The sequence below is a fragment of the Microtus oregoni genome, unplaced genomic scaffold (genome assembly GCF_018167655.1).
Source record: "Microtus oregoni isolate MIOR12 unplaced genomic scaffold, Mior012 000015F_ref0000493, whole genome shotgun sequence".
Lineage (NCBI taxonomy): Eukaryota > Metazoa > Chordata > Mammalia > Rodentia > Cricetidae > Microtus > Microtus oregoni.
Genome location: NW_024543074.1, coordinates 5591097 through 5611425, shown reverse-complemented (window position 1 = coordinate 5611425; position 20329 = coordinate 5591097). Strand labels below are relative to the sequence as shown.

At 39.2% G+C, this 20329-nt stretch overlaps 1 protein-coding gene across 1 annotated transcript in view; it reads left to right on the top strand.

Moving 5' to 3' along the window:
• Positions 1-20329, top strand: part of Ca10 (carbonic anhydrase 10) — a 488218-nt gene that overhangs the window by 184966 nt on the left and 282923 nt on the right. The window contains exon 3 of the mRNA XM_041665283.1: positions 1186-1328. Within this exon, the coding sequence (XP_041521217.1) occupies positions 1186-1328 (143 nt within the window). The remainder of the gene's footprint in view (positions 1-1185; positions 1329-20329) is intronic.

Below are 20329 nucleotides of genomic sequence, written 5' to 3'. Positions count from 1 at the left end.
GTGGCCGGTAAGTTAACATCTGCATTCAGCCTGAGTTTCTGAGATGGCAAGCACATAAGAAGATTATGGCATGATTGCAATGTTCATCAATAGTCACTATCTACGGCCACTCCTCTAAGGCAGAGCTGGGTGCACTTCATCAATAGTCTCACCGCACCTTCCAATCAGTCTCAAGTTTTGGTTCACGTTATTCTTATCCTTTTATTCTTTCCTTGAGATTCAGCCTAACCTGGGGCAAAACACTAAGGTAGGACCTCATTCCAAATACTGTGTGTTGATCAGTGAATGGATGACCAAACACTCACAGGGAAAAATGGGGGATGCATGGCTTCTGCACTTCAAGGGGAATACCAATGAGACAGAAAATACTAAAGGTATAGTTTCTTCATGAACATAAACTTGAGCGTTAACTATTCCTATTACTCCACTAATGGTTAAATACAAGGAAACAGCCTGGAAATCCTATTTTTTAAAATTATACTAATAGGTATTTCTACTGCAAATTTCTACTGAAAGTGAGCTGACAGTTTTCCTTTGGCTATTTGCACTCAGCCCTTGATGTAATTTTTTTCCTGTCTCTCAAACAATCACGTTTTCCAGTTGCTGGAACACTAGGTTAATGACACAACGTTGAACCAAACACAGATAGAGTCAAGTTGCTAAGCTCCTGTCTAGTTTTGATTGGAGGGTCATAAAAATAAACCATTCTCTCAGTTTGGTCTTGACAACTCACAGAAAAACACCTTGTGTATGTCAAACGACACTTGCTTTGAAAAGCTTCAGATGCCTTCAAGGTTGGACACCACCGATTCTCACATCATTTCCACCTAGGAGAGGAACAGAGCATCCACTCTGGAGTTGTTAAATACTTGGTGTACTTTGAACACGTTGCAAAGAGGATATGCCTTAAAAGACAATGTTAATGCCAAAGCATGAATGCAATAAATGTGCATGAAGTTAAGTAAGAAAACCTGACCTTCAGAGATCATGAAGATGATACAGGAGAATTGACCAGGATTGAGGTCTGGGAAAATACCATGGCAACACCTTGAGATGTCCTTGAGTCAGAATATTACTTGACATTCTTGGTTTACCACCTTTTAACTTGGGTTTCTTTTTAATATATTACTTTTTTTTCCCTACTTTTCCATCCGGCCTAATCCTACAATTTCACTTTACTCCTAGTTCCTTCTTTCTGGGGATTGGTGAACTCAGCTTGGAATCTTTGCTCTGTGGGGAAACGACAGTCGCCCGTCAACATAGAGACCAGTCACATGATCTTCGATCCCTTTCTGACTCCTCTGCGCATCAACACTGGAGGCAGAAAGGTAAGGCACAATGCCACAATGTTGCTTCCATGACAATGGGTGATGCTAATTGTCTAGGCTGGCCTTCTGGATCTTGGTTTCTGTGATGATAACAGATCGCAAAAGCATACCTGACAAATATAACTAAGTCCAAATAGTGCTTTTCCTCCTTCATAATCCCATGTGTCTCTCAACTCAAAACCACCAGGAATTTGTTGGTGGTCCTAACCATTGGTATCCTAAGAAGGTCGGAAGTCAACGCGGTTGACCCCCTTGCCTACCATGCTGGAAAATCCTTCCTCTGAGATTTCTTCTCTTGGTCTTCATTTAATTGCACTGAAGTAGAAGGAATTTATTTTAACAAAAGTAAAATCAGACGTTTATCATCCTGGGAGGTAAAACAAACAACAATCACCTGAGATGATTTATAAGAAAATCAATAATTAATCTTCCTAGGGGCATCTTGCTGGCTAAGAATCCTCCCTTCTGCCCAGAAATGCTGAGCTATGCTTTGTGATTCCTATTCCAGACTCAGTCTTGCCCTCTCCTCGCTCCTGCCAGGAGCACATCCTTAATTTGTGAAGGGCATAGTGCCTTTGGGGGCTGCTTACTGAAAGAATCTGATATTTCTCTTGCTGGCTTGTTTCTGTTTCACTGCCTTTTACTGTTGGCTAGAATGTTAGAATTGGGGGAAATGCACACACATAGAAAATTGTGTTTGAAGGTGATTTTGTTGTTGTGAATTCAAGAGAATGAAAAGTTACTTGTGTGCAAAAAAGCTAGGACTGAAATTATAGGTGCCTATTATTCCTGGCAGATTCTTCTCCACAACTGGATTGTTAAAGCTCTGCCCCTCTTCCTTCTCTGCAGTCTGTACCCATCCAAACCATTCTATTTGGATATTCATTTTTACCATTTCTGATATTTTGAAACATGTATTCACACACACACACACACACACACACACACACACACACACACACAATGATGACTCACCAAAAGCTTGTTAGCAACTGTACCAGGTTTTGAGAAGCATCACTGGGGACTGGAGTGGTACCTTTAGTAGGGGACATGCTTACAGTACCTGAAACTCCAGTGAATGGTAGGTGAGGCCAGGCAGAACCCAGGCTGGCTAGCCATCCAATTTATCCAGAATGGCCAACTGCAGGTTCAGTGAGAGACCTTGTCTCAGAGCCTAGAGTGGAGTGTGAAAGGCCTCTGGCCTCCACATTCACATATTCAGGTTAGCACATTTGTACACACACATGCACAAACACATGCATACACACATATGTTACACATATACACATGAATATACATCATGTTTCCAAGTAGAAAAACATCAAGTCATTGCATATGAGATTGAGACTATTTAGCTGTGCAGTATTTGGATGCTCTTTTAAAAATTATTTAGATCTGGGCTGTGGTGGCGCACACCTTTAATCCCAGCCCTTGGGAGGCAGAGGCAGGCAGATCTCTGTGAGTTCGAGGCCAGCTTGGTCTACAAGAGCTAGTTCCAGGACAGGCTCCAAAATTACAGAGAAACCCTGTCTTGAAAAACAAAACAAAAAATGGGAATGATAGTTTGGTTTTTTGTTTTGTTTTGAACAAAACCATTCTAATTGCTCCAATGACAATTATATTTTTATGAATTTTAAAATAATCTCGATACAGCTCACATATACAACTTGCTCTACAAGAACTGCTCATTTGAAGTCACAGACATGTTACTTTTCTGATCAACATTTATAAGTGAGAGTTTGAGCTTAAGTAAATATTGAATTATCTTTGTTGGAGAGGATGACAGGCAACATCCTCTCCATTCATCCCGGACAAACAGTAACATGCACAAAAACACCTAAGACATGTTTGCTGCCTGGGTTTCATGAAAATCGAGGCCAGGTGCTTGTGGGTAGAGCAGAAGATGTTGATGAAAGCAGACATCAAGTCCTGAAACTGGTGAAATGGATAATTTCCTAAGAGTTGTGGAATACCTAGTGTTTTAATTATATAGCTCTTCTCTTCCATAGTTACATTCATTCAGATATTTTATCAGTTTATTTATAACAAATGGAACGGTTTTCCTGACTTCTTTCTCAGCATGTTCATTATTGGCAGACCAAAAAAAAGTTTCTGATTTTTGTATCCTGACTTTGCTGAAAATGTTCATCAGATCTAAGAATTTTCTGGTGAAGTCTTTGGAGTCTTTTAAGTATAAGATGATATCATGCACAAATAAAGATACGTTAGTTTTATTTGATTATTTCCATTGTATTTCCTTCACACCTTATTGCTCTAGCAAGGACTCTAACCACAATACTGAAGAAGTAGACACCTTTGGCTCATCCTTGATATAAAACAAAGTGTTTTTAGTATTTCTACAGAGTCCAATGTTGGCTATGCATTTATTGTATATAATGTATAAGAAGGGAAAACATGGGGCACATCCGGGGAGGAAAGAAAACACTGTGTTTTCTCTCATGTGCAGTCTAGACATTGAACACACACATACACATATGTGTATATATATATATATATATATATATATATATATATATATATTTAGTAAAGGAAGGGGTCCAGTGGGGTGGGTGAGAGGAGTAAGAGAGGTCAATAAAAGGATGAGCATGATCAATTGACAATGATTTACATACATGAACATGTCATAATGAAACCCATTATTTTGTATGCTAATTAAAATACTATTTTTAAAAGGTAGGACAGCGTTGCAGTATATGTTCAAAGTGATTTTAGGTAAAGTATGAATTGGGAGTAGAATGGGAAAATGGCAAATTGGCACAGAATGAATGCATATTCCTCCTTTGGTTGTGTCATCTTAGAAGGAAGCGTTGATATAAAACAAAGAAAGAGCCATTTCCTTCTAGTGCATTGGGAAAAAAGAAATCTGTTTCTCATGTATTAGAATATTTTTGTTGATTTGGGCCTTTTGTTTGTTTTTCAGAATTTTTTCTATCATTTTCAGTTCAGTACATTGTACCTGTTCCAAATCAATTTGCAAAGGCATCAGAGTTTGCGATTTTGGAAACATTTGCTGTGACAATGAAAATATTTATATCTGGCATTATTTGTGTTGTCAGGGGTTTGACGAGCTCAGAGCTGGCTGGTGGTGCCCTTTATATTTATGTAAGGCAGGAAATAAAATATACACGAAGGCAGGAGATGAAAAGCCCAAACTTGACAGACAATAGCTAAATCACGTCTCAAGCTTTGAAAAGCTGGTGTTTAATGACTTGTTTTGGAAGTAAGGATTCAGAACACTGCTCTGATTTTAGACTTTTGCCTTTAAAGAAATGTCCAGTTCAAAGGGTTTGAAAATCTCCCTGTTAGACGAGATGTTTTGTAGAACTGGGAGAAGGTGCCACTTTTTCAAACCTGAGATCAGTTAGATGTCAGTAGGTTAAATGCACCCCAGTAAGTGTGTTTCATGTCACATTTTTATCTGTGAACATTATTCCTTCAGGCATTTAAATGTGTCTTTTTTGCACAAAACCATGAAACAGTTCTGCCAAGGCTCCGGCTTGTCTTTTTATGTTTATTTTACTATATCTGATTTAACCCAGAGCTTGGATGAGGGGGATAAGGGATTTTATTAATATAGGCAAGAACTGAAACCAACCCCAAGATAAGAACAACCAGGACCGATAATGATTAGATGAGAATCAAAATGTTCTATAACTTGAATATCATAGAGAAATTCTGCTTATATATGTTAATATATGTATGTGCATGTTCATGTTTGTGCATGCACATGTGTGTACATATGTGTGTATTGTGCATGTATCCACGTCCTTGTTCAGGCCAGAGGACAATCTAGGTGTGGTTTCTCCGGAGATGCCCTCCTTATTTTATAAGACAGATTCCTACACTGGGCTGGAGCTGGCCAAGTAGGCTGGATGACTGGCAGACCTCATAGATCTGCTTGTGTCTATCTCCCCAACACTGGATTGCAAGCACGCATCAGCACACTTGTGTTTTGTTATATAGTCCTGGGGACTGAATCCAGGCCCCTTTATGTGTGCAATAAGCACTCTACTTACTGAGCTATCACCTCAGTTCCCAAGAATACGTTTTATTAAATAATAGTCATTTCCTATTCAATGATATTTCATAAGCAATGATTTTCTTCTCTGAAGAGGTAGTCTAAGATAATATGTAAGATTTTTAAAAATGAAACCAAAATAACTTCTGATCGTCTGCGAGTTGCAGGGAGCTGCTTGTTCCTCCCGGCCACTCAGAACTGAAATAATCACACAGAAACTGGATTAATTAAGTCACTGCTTGGCCCATTAGCTCTAGCTTCTTCTTGGCTAACTCTTACATATTAATTCAACCCATTTTTATTAATTTGTGTATCACCACGTGGCTGTGGTTTACCAGCTAAAGTTTCCTCTGGCTTCTGTGGGGCTGCATGTCTTCTCTCTGACTCTGTCTTCTTCTTCCCAGCTTTTGTTTAGTTATCCCTGCCTGGCTCTGTTTCCCTATAGCTCTGCTAAAGGCCTGAAGCAGTTTCTTTATTTGCCAATGATATTTACAGCATACAGAGGGGAATTCCACATCACATCCCCTTTCCTGTTTAAATAATAAGGAAGGTTTTAACTTTAACATAGCAAGATTACATACAGCAAAACAAGCATCAAGCAATAATTACAGTTACAATGTTTATTTACTTTATCTTTTATCATAACTAAGGAAAACTATAACTATAAATTTTTCAATTTCATCAAAGACTCCAGAAGGATATAATATTACCTAAGTAAACAGGAAATACATTGTAAGCAACTTCCAAAACTCTAGAATTAACAGAGACATCTTGCTACCTGGACAGTCACCCAAAGTTCTTCTGTACCATTGGGGCATCTATCTTCAGCCTACACACCCATAGTATCCAGCAGACTTTTCCATGAAGCAGGAAATTTCAAAGACAGTTCCACCTATATTGGCAGTTTGTCAGTCACTTTCTTCTGTGTCCTGCAGAATGTCTAGCAGACTCTTTCATGAAGCAGGAACCCCAAAGGATCTTCTCACCTTTAGGCAAGTTCAGCAGTCATTTCTCTGTGGATCCTGCATCTCCAGTTCATCAAGTAGTCCAGGAAAGAATAGTTTCTTGCCCAAACGGCTAACCAAGGCTTCCATAAGAAGTCTCTTTGATGCCCATCTTCTTCTTGAAATAACTGGTGCTGCTAGGAACAGGTATGTTTGATAGTCATGAAAAGTCCTAAGATTTTAAAAAATTTTAAATGCCATATTTTGAAGGTCTCTGAAAGATCTGAAGAATGACTATACATCTGAAATATATCCCTGTACATCTAGAAAATGTACTATGACTACAAGTTTGACTTTTATAGATGATTCTCATTTATCTATATTTCTTAATTATAAATTACATTTTTAAATGAGCTGGATAAACACAATATCTTAATCAAGATCAGAAATACATATAAAAAAATTTACCTTAAATTTCTATCAATAAACAAGATCCATACCACTGCAAATCTCTATAGCATAACCCCTTTAAATGTAAACAAACATTTATAGACAATATTTGGAAATACCAAAATAATAACACAGAAGCTGTATTAATTAAATCACTGCTTGGCCCATTAGCTCAAGCTTCTTACTGGCTAACTCTTACATATTAATTCAACCCATTTTTATTAATTTCTGTATCACCACGTGGCTGTGGTTTACTGGCTAAAGTTTCATCTGTCTCCAGCATGGCTACATGGCTTCTCTCTGACCCTGCCTTCTTCCTTCCAGCATTTAGTTCAGTTTTCCCCTTCTAGTTCTGTTTCCCTATAGCTCTGCTATAGGCCCAAAGCAGTTCCTTTATTAATCAATGACATTCAAAGCATACACAGGGAAATCCCACAGCATCTATGGGTACAGAAAATATCAGGTTCCAGTGGCCAGTTCAAAATCCAGGGTCACACAAATGGCTCTGTCTAAATTTGGTGGATCACAAACAAAGAAAAGACTTGAGTATGAGACAGGGTCCTATAAGAAGGAAGGGACACTGATGAGGTTGAGAGTGACTAGAACATATTATATACATGTATGAAGTTATTGAAGAAAATTAATAAAGTACTTTTAGTATGATCCCCTTAAACCAGTCTTGAACTAATAAATCTATTCTATATAAAATTACTAAATCAACTCATGAATTTTAAAAAGTACTGGCAGATTTTTTCAAGACTTCAAGTCAATTTTGCATAAATACAGTGGTTAGTTTTGCATTGTAGTAACCACTGTACTTATACAATTTAAGGAAGGAGAGATTAATTTTAACTCACAGTTGTAGGAAGTTTTCAGCCTATCATCAGAATCTTCTTTTTAGCTGGCCTCTGTTCTTCTGAGAAAGAGTGGCTCACAGCTTTTATTGCATACTCTGGCTGGGAGGAATCTAGTGGGTCTGGTCTGTTTCAGGTACTTCCTGAAGCTCTTTTGAATTGTTTACCTTCCTGATTAAGGAGCATTCCTGTGAGATGGAATGTTTCATTCTCCAAGGAAACTGTTACACAACAATATCACACACACACACTCACACACACAAGCATGCATATGCACACACACACACACCAAGCAAACAACAAACATTTAAGTATGATATTTGCAGCCATTGTAATTCAGCTGCATATCATCTTTCTAAAGACATATCCTGCATATGCTTTCTGTGTATCTCTTGTACCAAGTGAGGCTATGAGGCTATAGTACTCATTTTTTCTCTGAATGTATGTCACGGGAACCAGTGTTTTGGCAACAGTGTACCCTTCACTTGACATGACTGAGGCCTTTATACCCTGCCTCTTTAATATCCACTCCCTGTGACTTCATGTGCCACGTCCACCATGAAATTCTCTTGATCTCTGACTGATGATCAAATCCTTCTTCATTTGGCTTAAGTACTTCACTAATATTTTCTTTAGGACTTGCTTTATCATCTGTAGTACTTTGTCCATGCATTAGGAGCTTCTTGGGATAAATATGTTTTTATATTTTCATTTAGATCCCTGAGATTGATTAGTGTAATATTATCATCGATTATCAATGGGAGGATTTATGTAGACTTATTCAAGAGTTGTTATGATTCAAAGTGAGAAAAATATGGGATGCTTTCATGATGAATGGGACCAATGTCATCAACAGAATATGTTACTAAAACTAAACTTCATGTATTGTAGTTGTCATGAGATGTTGGAAAACATAGGGAATGCAAATTGCATTTATAGGTGTGATCTTCCACTGTTACATTTCCCCATGAAGCTCATAGCCCAATTGAGCTGACCATGAATAATTATTGATATCTGTGGTATATATCACTGTGTCCTGAGACCTTTTTTGTGTGAGTTATTTCCAGTCCTCCAAAGATTTTTAGATTTATTTGGAGAGAAAATATACATAGACAGAAGGTACATGGGAGTAATTAGTTTTTAAAAAAACTATTTGAGATAATAGTGAAACAGATACTAAAGAAGCTATGAAATTATTAATTAGCAAGTTAATCATTTGGCCATTAATTTTGAAGGGGGATAGGAAGTTGTGTTAGATGAACCAAGCTTTATGGAAGTGATGGAGAAAGAGGTAGCATTAAAAGGGAGACTATAGGCCGGGCGATGGTGGCGCACGCCTTTAATCCCAGCACTCGGGAGGCAGAGGCAGGCGGATCTCTGTGAGTTCGAGACCAGCCTGGTCTACAGAGCTAGTTCCAGGACAGGCTCCAAAGCCACAGAGAAACCCTGTCTCGAAAAACCAAAAATAAATAAATAAATAAATAAAAGGGCGACTATAATAAAACAAAGCCTTCAGAATAGCCTTTAAAATGTCAGATGCTCTGTAGACTACTCCATCATGATTGGACCTCCCTTGCTCCTATATTTCCTCCTCCCTCTCTTTAATTGGATTCCTGGGTCTTGGCATGGTGCTTGGTTGTGAATCTCTGGATCTGGTTCCACCAGTTGCTGGATGAAGGCTCTATGATGATAGTTGGGGTATTCACCAATTTGATTATAGGGGAAGGCCAGTTTGGGCTCCCTCTCCACCATTGCTAGGAGTCTTAGCTGGAAGTGAGACAGGGAGGGGGCAGAAGGAAGGGAGAGAGAACTGTGGATGAAATGTAAAATAAAATTAAAAAAATAAATTAAAAGAAAACGTGTCAGATGCTCCGACCCCAGGTATGCAAAATTAAAAAATGTAAAGACGGATCCAGGTTTTCATCTGAATGAGGTTGCTGTGGCACTGGATTTTACTGAATACTATGATGAACATCCACAGATAATGCTTCTCACCTGGTTAAAACTCATCAAGCTGCTTAGAAACACCACACACTTTTTACACAAAAACCCTGATGTGGAAACTGTATGTACATAGTTTTATGTCTATTTATGATGTAGAATAGTTCTTTAGCACCAGCCCTGTTGAAAAAGTACATGCACTTCTTACTCATCCATATTTTGTCATTTTCACATACTGATGACATCTTTGCTCTGAAAAAAGCAATGAGGTGTCTACTTCCTGAAATCTAACTTGAAGCAACAAGGAAAAGGTGAGTGATGTGGCATAGACAGTGTGGAAATATGAAGGTATGGTGGATAGTTTATCAGAGAAAGCTATGCTTGCAGTCGGATGTGGATATGGAAACTTCAAAGGGCAGAATTTTAAACCATCATACTTAAAATGGAGACACGATCTCATTACTCCATAGAAGATAACACTAGGCGATTGGGCGGTCCTTAAAAAGAAATTATAGTAATATGATTGCAAATGGTGGTAGCAGAGAAAGAAACGGGTAGAAGTGAAAGATGTAGACTAGACTGCATGGGGAGTTTTGACAGAAATAACATTTCTGAATGACACATAAGAGATGTGAGAGGAGGCTTTAGAGCCAAGGAGGAGGATGAAAGGAGAAATGATTCATAATCTTAGTAAATAATGTCTAGAATAAATGGATGCTTCCAGGAAATGAGAAAGATTTCGAAAGTTGAAGTTAGAGGAAATAGAAGCAGTGACAACACATCGGTGCCCATTGAGGGTGGGGTAGGTGGGGAAGAGATGTCCATAGATAAATCATATTGAGACCAGGGTTTGAGTTTCATATTGCCACCTATTGGCCATGTGTGAGAGATCAGCCTTCTCCTAGCTTCATATATCATACTGACATCCACCTTCTACAAGAAAAAATACATTTGTTAGGCAGGCTAAAGGGTAAGCTATCAGACATCAGTAAGTAAAAACATCCTATACAATTGTTATCTGATATCAAAGTACTGTCATTGATGTTAGTTAAAAAAAACAGCTTAGGTCACATCTGAATGTCTCTGTCAAAGATGCTAATGCTCATGTTAGAACTGGTAACAGATGTGTCAAGTTCTTCAGATAATAGATGAAGAATTCAGAGACACCTTGTTAGTGGCTCCCAACCCTAGAGAATGAAACTCCATGAGCATGAAGGGTAACGCTTTCCCCTCATGATATATTTCTAAAAAGAACCACAGATCTAGATGGACACAATAGGCTGTAAAATTGCTATGTGTGAGAAATATGGATGAAATGCATGAAAATATGCTTCTTGTGAGTAAAGATCCCAGAAAAGTTGCCAGGATAATTCAGCATGATTACTTAGGGCACGGAGCTCTACCTTTATGAGTGTGACCCTGGCTGTGAAATACCCTTCACTAAGAGATGTTCCAGGAGTGAGAACTTACAATGCTGAAGTTGATTCAGTACTGGGAAAGTCATTGAGAGAGAAGTAAAGAAGAGGAGCAAAGAGATTACAAGAAGAATGGGCATGTTGACATTTAAGTTTTTCCTGTCCTAACTTGCCTGATGTGGGATGTCCTTCTGTATATGTGTTGCTTTTATTGGTTAATGAATAAAGCTGCTTTGGCCTATGGCAGGGTAGAATATAGCCAGTCTGGAAGAGATAAATAGAGAGAGTAGGCAGAGTCAAGGAGACACCATGTAGTTGCCAAAGAAGGACACACCGGAACCTTACTGGTAGACCACAGCTTAGTGATACACAAATTAATAGAAATGGGTTAAATTAAGATGTAAAAGTTAGTTAATAAGAAGCCTGAACTAATAGACCAAACAGTGCTGTAATTAATATAGTTTCTGTGTGATTATTCAAGTCTAGGAGGCAAAAAAATGAATGTCCATTTACACTTCCCATCCATTTACCCAGCCACCTATCCACCTATCTATTTACCACCTATCTGTCCATCCATCCATTCATCCATCCACCCATCCACCCATCCATCCATCCATCCGTCTGTCTGTCTGTCATCTGTGTATTTTAAGTTTTATCTATTCTATCTTCCCATCCATCAATCCATTTATTCATCCAAACCTCGATTCACTCATCTATCCATCTATCATACATCTATCTGTCTGTCTGTCTGTCTGTCTCTCTGTCTGTCTATCGGTATATCTGTGTTCTATGTATATATCTATCAACTTATCTGAAGGGAAACTATCTTAAGTAGTAATTTCAAATGCCTTATGATTGTTCTTTTCCTATGCATCCTCAGCTAAGCAGAACTAGCCCTGGTGTTTACAAGTGGCCTAGGCAAGCTTTCAGTTCAAAACAGGAACCAGAGCTGTGTGGAAATTGAATGGCCTTCTGTTACACTGAAACCACAGAAAGTCAGAGTTCTGACAAGCACAAAGGGCCACTTGAGATTGTTGAACACATTGAATTCAGATGAGAATTTTGAGTTCATCCTTCCCACCTGGGATTCTGGCAGCTCTATAGTGGTTAGACAGGGCACAAGAAATGTATTTTCTTGAGGCTGACCCTGGAATAAAGATATAATGAGGATGTTACCCCTTCCTTAAGAAAAATTCCCTTTGAAGCACTAGTTTCAGATTGGAAAAAAATTGCATTGCTTTCTTTCTTTCTCTACCAAAATTACTTCTCAAAATTTGCAAATGCAGAACTCTCTCTCCTTGAGTATAATTTCCTTATGATTGGCTGGAGTGGACAATTCAGGGCAAGAGGCATGTTGCCCAAGAAAATGTTTCGATTAAAGATAAATAAATGAAGCCAAGGAAATTGTGTTTGTTCTTGGAGTAGTGCTTTCAGAATTGCAAGTTTTAGGTGGGTAGGAATGCGGTAATAAAAGATGTGCTAAATGGGGAAGACTCAGATGCTGTGTTCTGAGTCAGAGTACAGACTCAGTTCAGAGTTGCTCTATGACGGGTACCATTGCCATCCTTAAGTCTGGGCTGAGGGTTACTTCTCACTGTCTTGGCAGCTCCTTGTGATGTTTACCTTTTAATATCATTCAGGAAATCAATGCAGGCATTAGACAAGTCTCCCAAGAAAACACCTGGTTGTGGGCTTTCATGGTTTATAAATGCATCTAATTCTCATCCCAACCCTCTGGCGAGTAATCCTTTTTCTTGCTTCCCTCTTCTGTTTCTTGTTCCTTTCTTCTCTCTATATGTCTCATCCTTTCCCCTGTTATCACTCTATTTCTCATTCTTGTTCACATCCATTTCTCTCACATGTGATATCCTCTTCCTCTCTCTTTCATCTCTCACCATCTCTCTTAATCTTCTTCCTCCTCTTCTGATCATGAATACACATGACCAAGAAAATAGTACCTTCTCCTTTGTGCATCACCAAGGAATGAGTTCTCATTTCACAGAACATTGTAATTAAATATATAAAGATCAATAACTGTGTGATCTTGAAGATGATATTGAATGGGGCGGGGAATCCCAGTCACCCAGAAACTGAGAATAATTTCTTTAAGAGAATATAAGAGATGATAAGTCATAATATTTAATTTATTATTTATATAATAAATTTATTAATTTATATTAAGCATAAATAATTGAGTATCTGATAGATAATCAGACTTAATTTTTCTGATGAAAATTGAATGTAATGTAGATAAAATTTTACTAATGCTACATACAATATTAAGAGTAACCCACCTCTTTATGATAGATTTTAACGCCGTCCTTATGGTGTAGAATGCAGGAAACAAGACCCAAACTGCAGATGATGTCAGGAGCAGAGCCATTCAGCACACTGGCTCTTCTGTAGGTGCCCAGCTTTATCCTGTTGATGTCAGCAACCTCTACTTAATGTGTTACATCATTTGCTGTATTGACTCAGATCTTTCTCATATGTAACATTTAGTATGACATCAGTCATTTCTGGACTCTAACCTTGCAGCTCACATACACAGCTCTAAGGCATACACAAAACAAGTGTAATGTCATCTGATGTGGGTACATGACTTCATTTTTATTAGGAGTTGAAAACATTTTACTGAGTTATACCTGATAGACACTTATAAAGCTAGCAGCATCTCTCCTACTCCAAAATATTATGTTAATGTAAAAAAATCCCATTAAATCTAAGGACCAGAGTTTCCTTAATTTCTACTTTCCCAGGTAATATTCATAAAATTAAATTTTGATTTTTTAAAACCTATTTTATGTGTATGGAGGTTTGCCTGAACGTATGTCTGTGTACCATGTGCATGCAGGGTGCCCCTGGAGGCCAGAAGAGAGCATTGGATCCTCTGCAACTGGAGTTACAAAAGGTTATGAGCCACCATGGGGATGCTGGGAACTGAACCTAGGTTCTCTTAACGAACAGCAAAATTCTTTTAGGCGCTGAACTATCTCTCAGCCTCAGTAACTAATTTTTTAAAAACCGAAACAAAGTAATTCTTTCTTTACTTATTAACTAACTAGCTATTTTCATTGTTTTTCAAGACAAGCAAGGTATGCAACTCAGGTTATCTTGAAGGAAAGAAGTAAGCATTACTTGATACATGTTTTTATTTATTTTTTAGATGTCAGATAAGATTGAATATAAAAACCAGCTCAGTGTCTGTTGATTATCATTCTGAAATTATGAAATTATTCATAGCGTGTAAAATGGGATACAGTAGAATTGGAAGAATTATCAATTCCAAATCAGCTCTGTCTCCACAGCCTGATGCTCTCTAAAACCAGATTTACAATGATGCTCTAAAGAAGTCCTCAGGAAAAAAACTTCCTCATAGAAACAGGGGAAGTGAGTCCTGGAGAAACTTAACCAAGACATGAGTTGAACAAGACTCCAGTCAAAGCATCAGCTCACAGCCACCTCCTGTGTGTAGCATCAGGGACCTCCCACCCCCATGCCTAGGGACTAGAGCACCAGCCTCCAGTGTATTCTACAAGGGTGCAGCACCCACAGTATTTACACGCAGGTAATATTTATATATGGGGGAACCAGCGGTGTTAGCTTATACAATTTTATAGTTATCTTTTTCTCCTTCCTCCATTTTCCTTTCTTTATGCTCTTTTTTTTCTGATACTCAATTTGTTAACTTTTTGGCTATTTTTTAATATCTTTATTTGTATTTTTAAAAGAAAACAAACTCTTTTTTTCATTATACATACCAATCCAAGTTCTCACTCCCTCCCCTTCTCCCACTCCCTCCTCCTACTCTTCACACCCCACCCCCTATCCACTCCCCAGAGAGGGTAAGGCACATTGCTTTGGGGAAGGTCCAAGGTCCTCCCTACTATGTCTAGGCTGAACAAGGTATCCATCCAAAGAGAATAGGTTCCCAAAAAGCCAGTACAAGCAGTAGAGATAAATCCTGGTGCAACTGCTGGTGCCCCTTAGTCTTTGGCAATTTTTTAAAAGAAGGAATAGAGCATACTGTGAGCATCTTCACTGCCAATAACCATCTTCATGGCTCTCCCAGTAGTCCTGCTAAGTTACTCTTTCCTCGATTTGTCGCCCTCCTTCCTTCTTGCATATTTTTCTAATGCAAGTCTTGTGCAAGTAATCTCATCTACTGTGTACCAGTGATTGGGATGGCCTTGCTACCTCTAGAAGACAGCATCTTGTGGCATTCTTTTCCATCCTCCAGCTCTCAGTCCTTCTACCCTCTCTTCTGTGATGTTCCCTTATCCTTCGAGAAAATCATATAGACACCCTGCTTACGGCTGAGCACTTGTTATCAGCACTTTGACCAGCTGTCAGGCTACATTAACTACTTCCCTATGCAAACAGAAGCTTCTGTGACCAGGCTGACAGTAGCACTGGTCTGTGGTCTCAAGACCCAGGCTAACAGCATCTCTGGTCTATGGTGTTGATTGTAGCTGAAAGTGAAAAACGTTTTAGATTTATCAGAACTGTACTTAGCAGGAATGAGTCTAGAGGCCACAGGATGGCTGGCTACCGAAAGCTGCAGGCTGAGTTGCTTACATTCGGGATCCCATATTCTCCAACTCCAGTTTCTGTGGCCTGCTCCACAAAGTCTGGAGGGTGAAGGGAGCGTAAGGTTCTGTGGGGATCTTGCTGCTCTAACCTTCATTCTAACGTCTCTCTAAAAATTTCTCTTCTTCCTTCCTTCCTTCCTACAAGCCATATTCCTCCATATCTTTATCAATGTAAGCTTTTGCTACTCCATAGCCTGAATGTTCCTGAACTGCTTTATAACCTCAGGTGCCCACCCCCACCCTTGCCCAAGCTTCCTTTCAGTGACACTATTCTTCCCACAGCACGACAAGCGGCGCTGGAAATGCGTGTTCTTGGCATGTTCCAAAGCACAAAGCAAGGAGGGAGGCGTCTCTTAGGATTTTCTAAACAAGAGATCTTTATCCTACACACTGTCTTTTAATGATTACTTCACAGTTTCTGAGCCCCCCAAAAAAGTTAAGATTAAAAGCATGATGAGGAAGTGAGGGAATGGCGCTTCGCTAGGCAGCTTTGAGCCCATGCTGTTCAATCAATTCAAAGCATTACTGGGCATTTTCCTCAAGAGTGAAATATACGGCAACTGCCAAGATTTCCTTTTGTGATTACAAAAAGGACAGATAGTGGAGCAAGCCATATTTCAGCACTGCAGGGATCTAAAAAAAAATGAACTGCTAAAAACGGCCCAGAAGGAATGAATAGCAATAAGACATCAATGTCATCCGTGTACTGATTTGTGATGGATTTCCAAAAGGCTTAGTGCTATGATGCTATGATATATAGGGGCTTCCTGAAAGTTAATGACTGTGAGTTATCCACTTGGAAGAGCGTAATGGGGAAAAGTAAGTGGTCACAGATTATATATAAACAAGTAGCAATATTAACGTAGTCACGCTGTTCTGTGTGTCCCATGTTGTTGCCCTCTATAACTTAAAAAGAAAATTGAGCGCCTAGTGATGATGTGAGAAAGTTAGATGTTACACAGATACTCTGTTTTTAGTTTGCCATTTAGTAGATTGGGATCAATGAATATGCCTATGTTGATCACCTTTGCACAGTGAATTAATAACAGCCAGAGTTCTCTGATGGATGCATTCAAGAGGGAGCAAAATCTGTTTAGATGAGCAAATGGTGTCTGCCGGTTAAGATGTTGTCTGGTATTTGCACATGAATTTGTGCTTTAAATAACTGATAGAAGGCATAGGGCCTGTATGAGGTTGGTTCTTTCAATCTAAAGTCTAGGTTCCTTTTGACCCAATAGTGTGTGTGTGTGTGTGTGTGTGTGTGTGTGTGTGTGTACATGTGTGTGCAGGTTCACATATGCATTTGCTCATAAGGCCAGAGGATACCATTAGGTGTCATTTCCTAGAAGGCTCTTTTCACCCTGGTTTTTTGAAACAAGGTTGTTCATTGGTATAGGCTAAGGTAGCTGGCCAATGAGTCCCATGGATCTGCCTGCATTAAAATCAGAACTGTGCACTGCCACACCCAGTAATTTTTATACCGCATCAGACTGTGTGTGCTTACAACAAAGTGCATGATAAACAGAAATCCCTTACTAATGCTTATTGCATAAAATAATAAGTAGATACGTGGAAAATGTCTCAAGTTCCTGTGTTAGAAAAAGATGAGGAAAGGAAGAGAAAATGTGACTACCTCCTAAATCCACCTACATGTATGCATTTTATCATACACCTTCCTTGTAAAGGCCAGGAAACAGAAGTGTAAAGATGCACAGAATTACAAAGGGTTATAGAGCAGGCTCCAAAATTCCATTCCTTCCCCAATGTTAGACTGAAGCTGAATGCAAGAATGACCCTCCGTTCTCAAGTGTTACTAAATTAAAGCAATCAAATCAAAGGCATACTGTCCACACAAGACCTTTCCATCAACTTATCCCAACCCTCAAGGTACCTCCCTTCTGCCTGGTCCTGGGTAACACACTGTTCCTGGGAGGCTGGCCCGTGAGGGGACGTGGTCTCTCCTGCTTCTCTCATCTAGAGTACTCTTCTCTGCTCTTGCTGCATAACAGGGCACAGTTGCTCCCATCTGGGCAGTAATGATTCTGCAAGCCGAGGGAGGGCACTCTGCCAGTTCCTGAATGCTCCAAGTGCCCTGACCATGAAATGACTTCAGTCTTCTTTTGGGTTTAACAAAAGACAGCGCAGTTTTTCCAATCTCAAAGAAGCATCTGACAAAAAAAAAAAAAAAAAAAAAAAAAAAAAAAAAATCCCCAGAGACTTATTTGGAAGCCATTTGAGTGACCTTGCCAGATGAGGGCTGAGAAAGGCTCAGGCGCCAACAAAAGGATGCCTCCCCTCCTCCCCTTAGTCATGCATCTATAGAATCTTCCATGCCCAGCAATCCATCTGCCTTCACCCTTTCAAGGGCCAGACATTGCTACATCTCCTCTCTCTACTTCTCTTGGGATTTTTGCAGCCAGCTTCCAAGTCCTCTTGGCTATTTCCTAAGAGTGCTCAGAAACTTTTAGGTAAATGAGTTCTTAATGGCCAGAGCCAGTGGCCTTGTGATTCCTGAAGAAAAGCAAGGTAAGCTCTCCTCCACTCCCTGTGCCCAGAAAGGAAATAGCTCCCCATCTCCTTTCCCCTGTATAAGACTGCCTCTCCTCTGCCCCTTAGGTCCCACCTCTTATGGGTCATCAAAGCTGTTGGCTTGAGCTTTTATACCTTACCTGAGGATCCAATCATAGTACATACAGGTGGACTGCCTAAGAGGCCCTTATTTTTCATTTTTATGAATGCAGCATTTACATGAGTGCAGCCTTATTAGAATGGACTATGAGGTGTAGATGGATTATCTTATCCTTTTGTTACCAAGGCTTTTTGAGAGGCAAAGTATGCATTGTGCTGCATGGAGCATATGAACGTTCGGCAAAATACGATAATGCGCACACTGTCCTCTTGGGTGTGATATCGGGGAAAATGTTTTCCTCTGACAGTTTTCTATAATGGATGAAAAGATTCCCTTTTGCTGCAGCGATTGAGGCATATTATTGGAGTCAGCTAATCTGCCCCTGAAATGCTGGTATTTGAAAACCAAATTTAAGGCTTAAGACGTTTTGCTTTATGATCATTGACACTGATGTTAGTAAACTCTCTCTCTAGCTATGAAGAAGAGAAATAGCAGGCAAGATTTTTTTTTTTGCAGTTACCATTTGCTTTTTAGTAACTGTACCATATGGAGCATGGTAAATAAACTGTGAAGGTGACAGGATGCATCGGGGAAAGGATGTACTTGGACTCTAATGGTCCTTAAGCAAGTTACTTTACTACTTTAAGCCTGCTTCCTGGTCTGTCAGACACAGTTAATAATAAAGAGGTCTAGCGAGGATCATAGCATATTAGATGTGCTGGCTAGTTTTATGTCAACTTGACAAGCTAAAGTCATACGAGAGGAGGGAACCTCTATTAAGAAAATGCCTCCATGAGATCGGGCTGTAAGCAAGTCTGTAGATATTCTTTTTTAATTAGTGATTGATGAGACATGGCCTAGTACATAGTGGGTGATGCTTTCTATTGGGCTGGTGGTTCTGGGTTCTATTAGAAGTCAGGCTGAGTAAGCCACGATGAGCAAGCCAATAAGTAGCATGCCTCCATGGCTTCTGTATCAGCTCCTGCCTCCAAGTTTTGGCCCTACTTGAGTTCTTGCCCTGACTTCCTTCAGTGATGGAAACATAAGCCAAATAAACCCTTTCCTCCCCAACTTGCTTTTGGTCATGATGTTTTATCGTGGCAGTAGTGATTCTAACTAAGACAGAATGGGTGGGGGCACCAGGAGTAGTTGGAGTGAAGTAGTGGTGGATGGATAAGATTAATGCACATTGTATAAATATATAAAAGTTTCAAAGAATAAAATAGTATTAAGAATGAAAAATCCATTATTTCCACAACTTATTTTAATATTTAATTTTTGTCTTATTTTATTTTATTTGGTTTTTGCTTGTTTTATTTCATTTGGTTTTTTTGAGAAAGGGTTTCTCTGTGTAGCCCTGGCTCTCCTGGAACTCACTTTGTAGACCAGGTTGGCCTTGAACTCAGAGATTTGCCTGTCTCTGCCTCCTAAGTGTTGGATAAGTGGCATGTACCACAATGCCTGACTAAGATTTAATTATTTTAATTTTGGATTAAATTAAATGTGTCAGTGTGCAGGTTAGTGTGCATGAGTGCAGTGCCCATGGAGGCCAGAAGAGGACTTCGGAACCCTGGAGCTACAGCTATAGGTGGTTGAGAGCTGCCTGTCTTGAGTGCTATGAACTTAATTTGGGCCCTAGCAAATAACCTAATGCACTCTTCGTCACAGAACCATCTCTTGAGGCCCCACGGCTTATTTTTATTTTAACAAGAAAGTAGCTGACCCTGGATTATATTAAGAAGCTACCAAGAATCATTGGCTTTTAATTTGAAGGCAATATTATTTATGCCATCAGTGTTACTTTTTAATCCACACAATTGCCAAGAATACTATGTGTCTGAAGACTCTATGAGTTGCATTCTTCGTAATACTCATATATCTTTGTCTTCATGTATTACAGAAACTCATGTAAATTACTCATGTAATTGCTCATGTACTTCATAATACCACATGAAATCATGGCTAATGGATCGTGTTTCTTTTATTTGACATATGGTGATTGCCAGTTAAATATGCATTAAAGTTGTTTGCAGACACATGATGAATGTTTACTATATTATTTGGAAACATTATCAAACTAGGAGTATCCAGAGCTTCAGGTTTTCAAATTACAACTTTCATAGTGTTTGATAGAAAA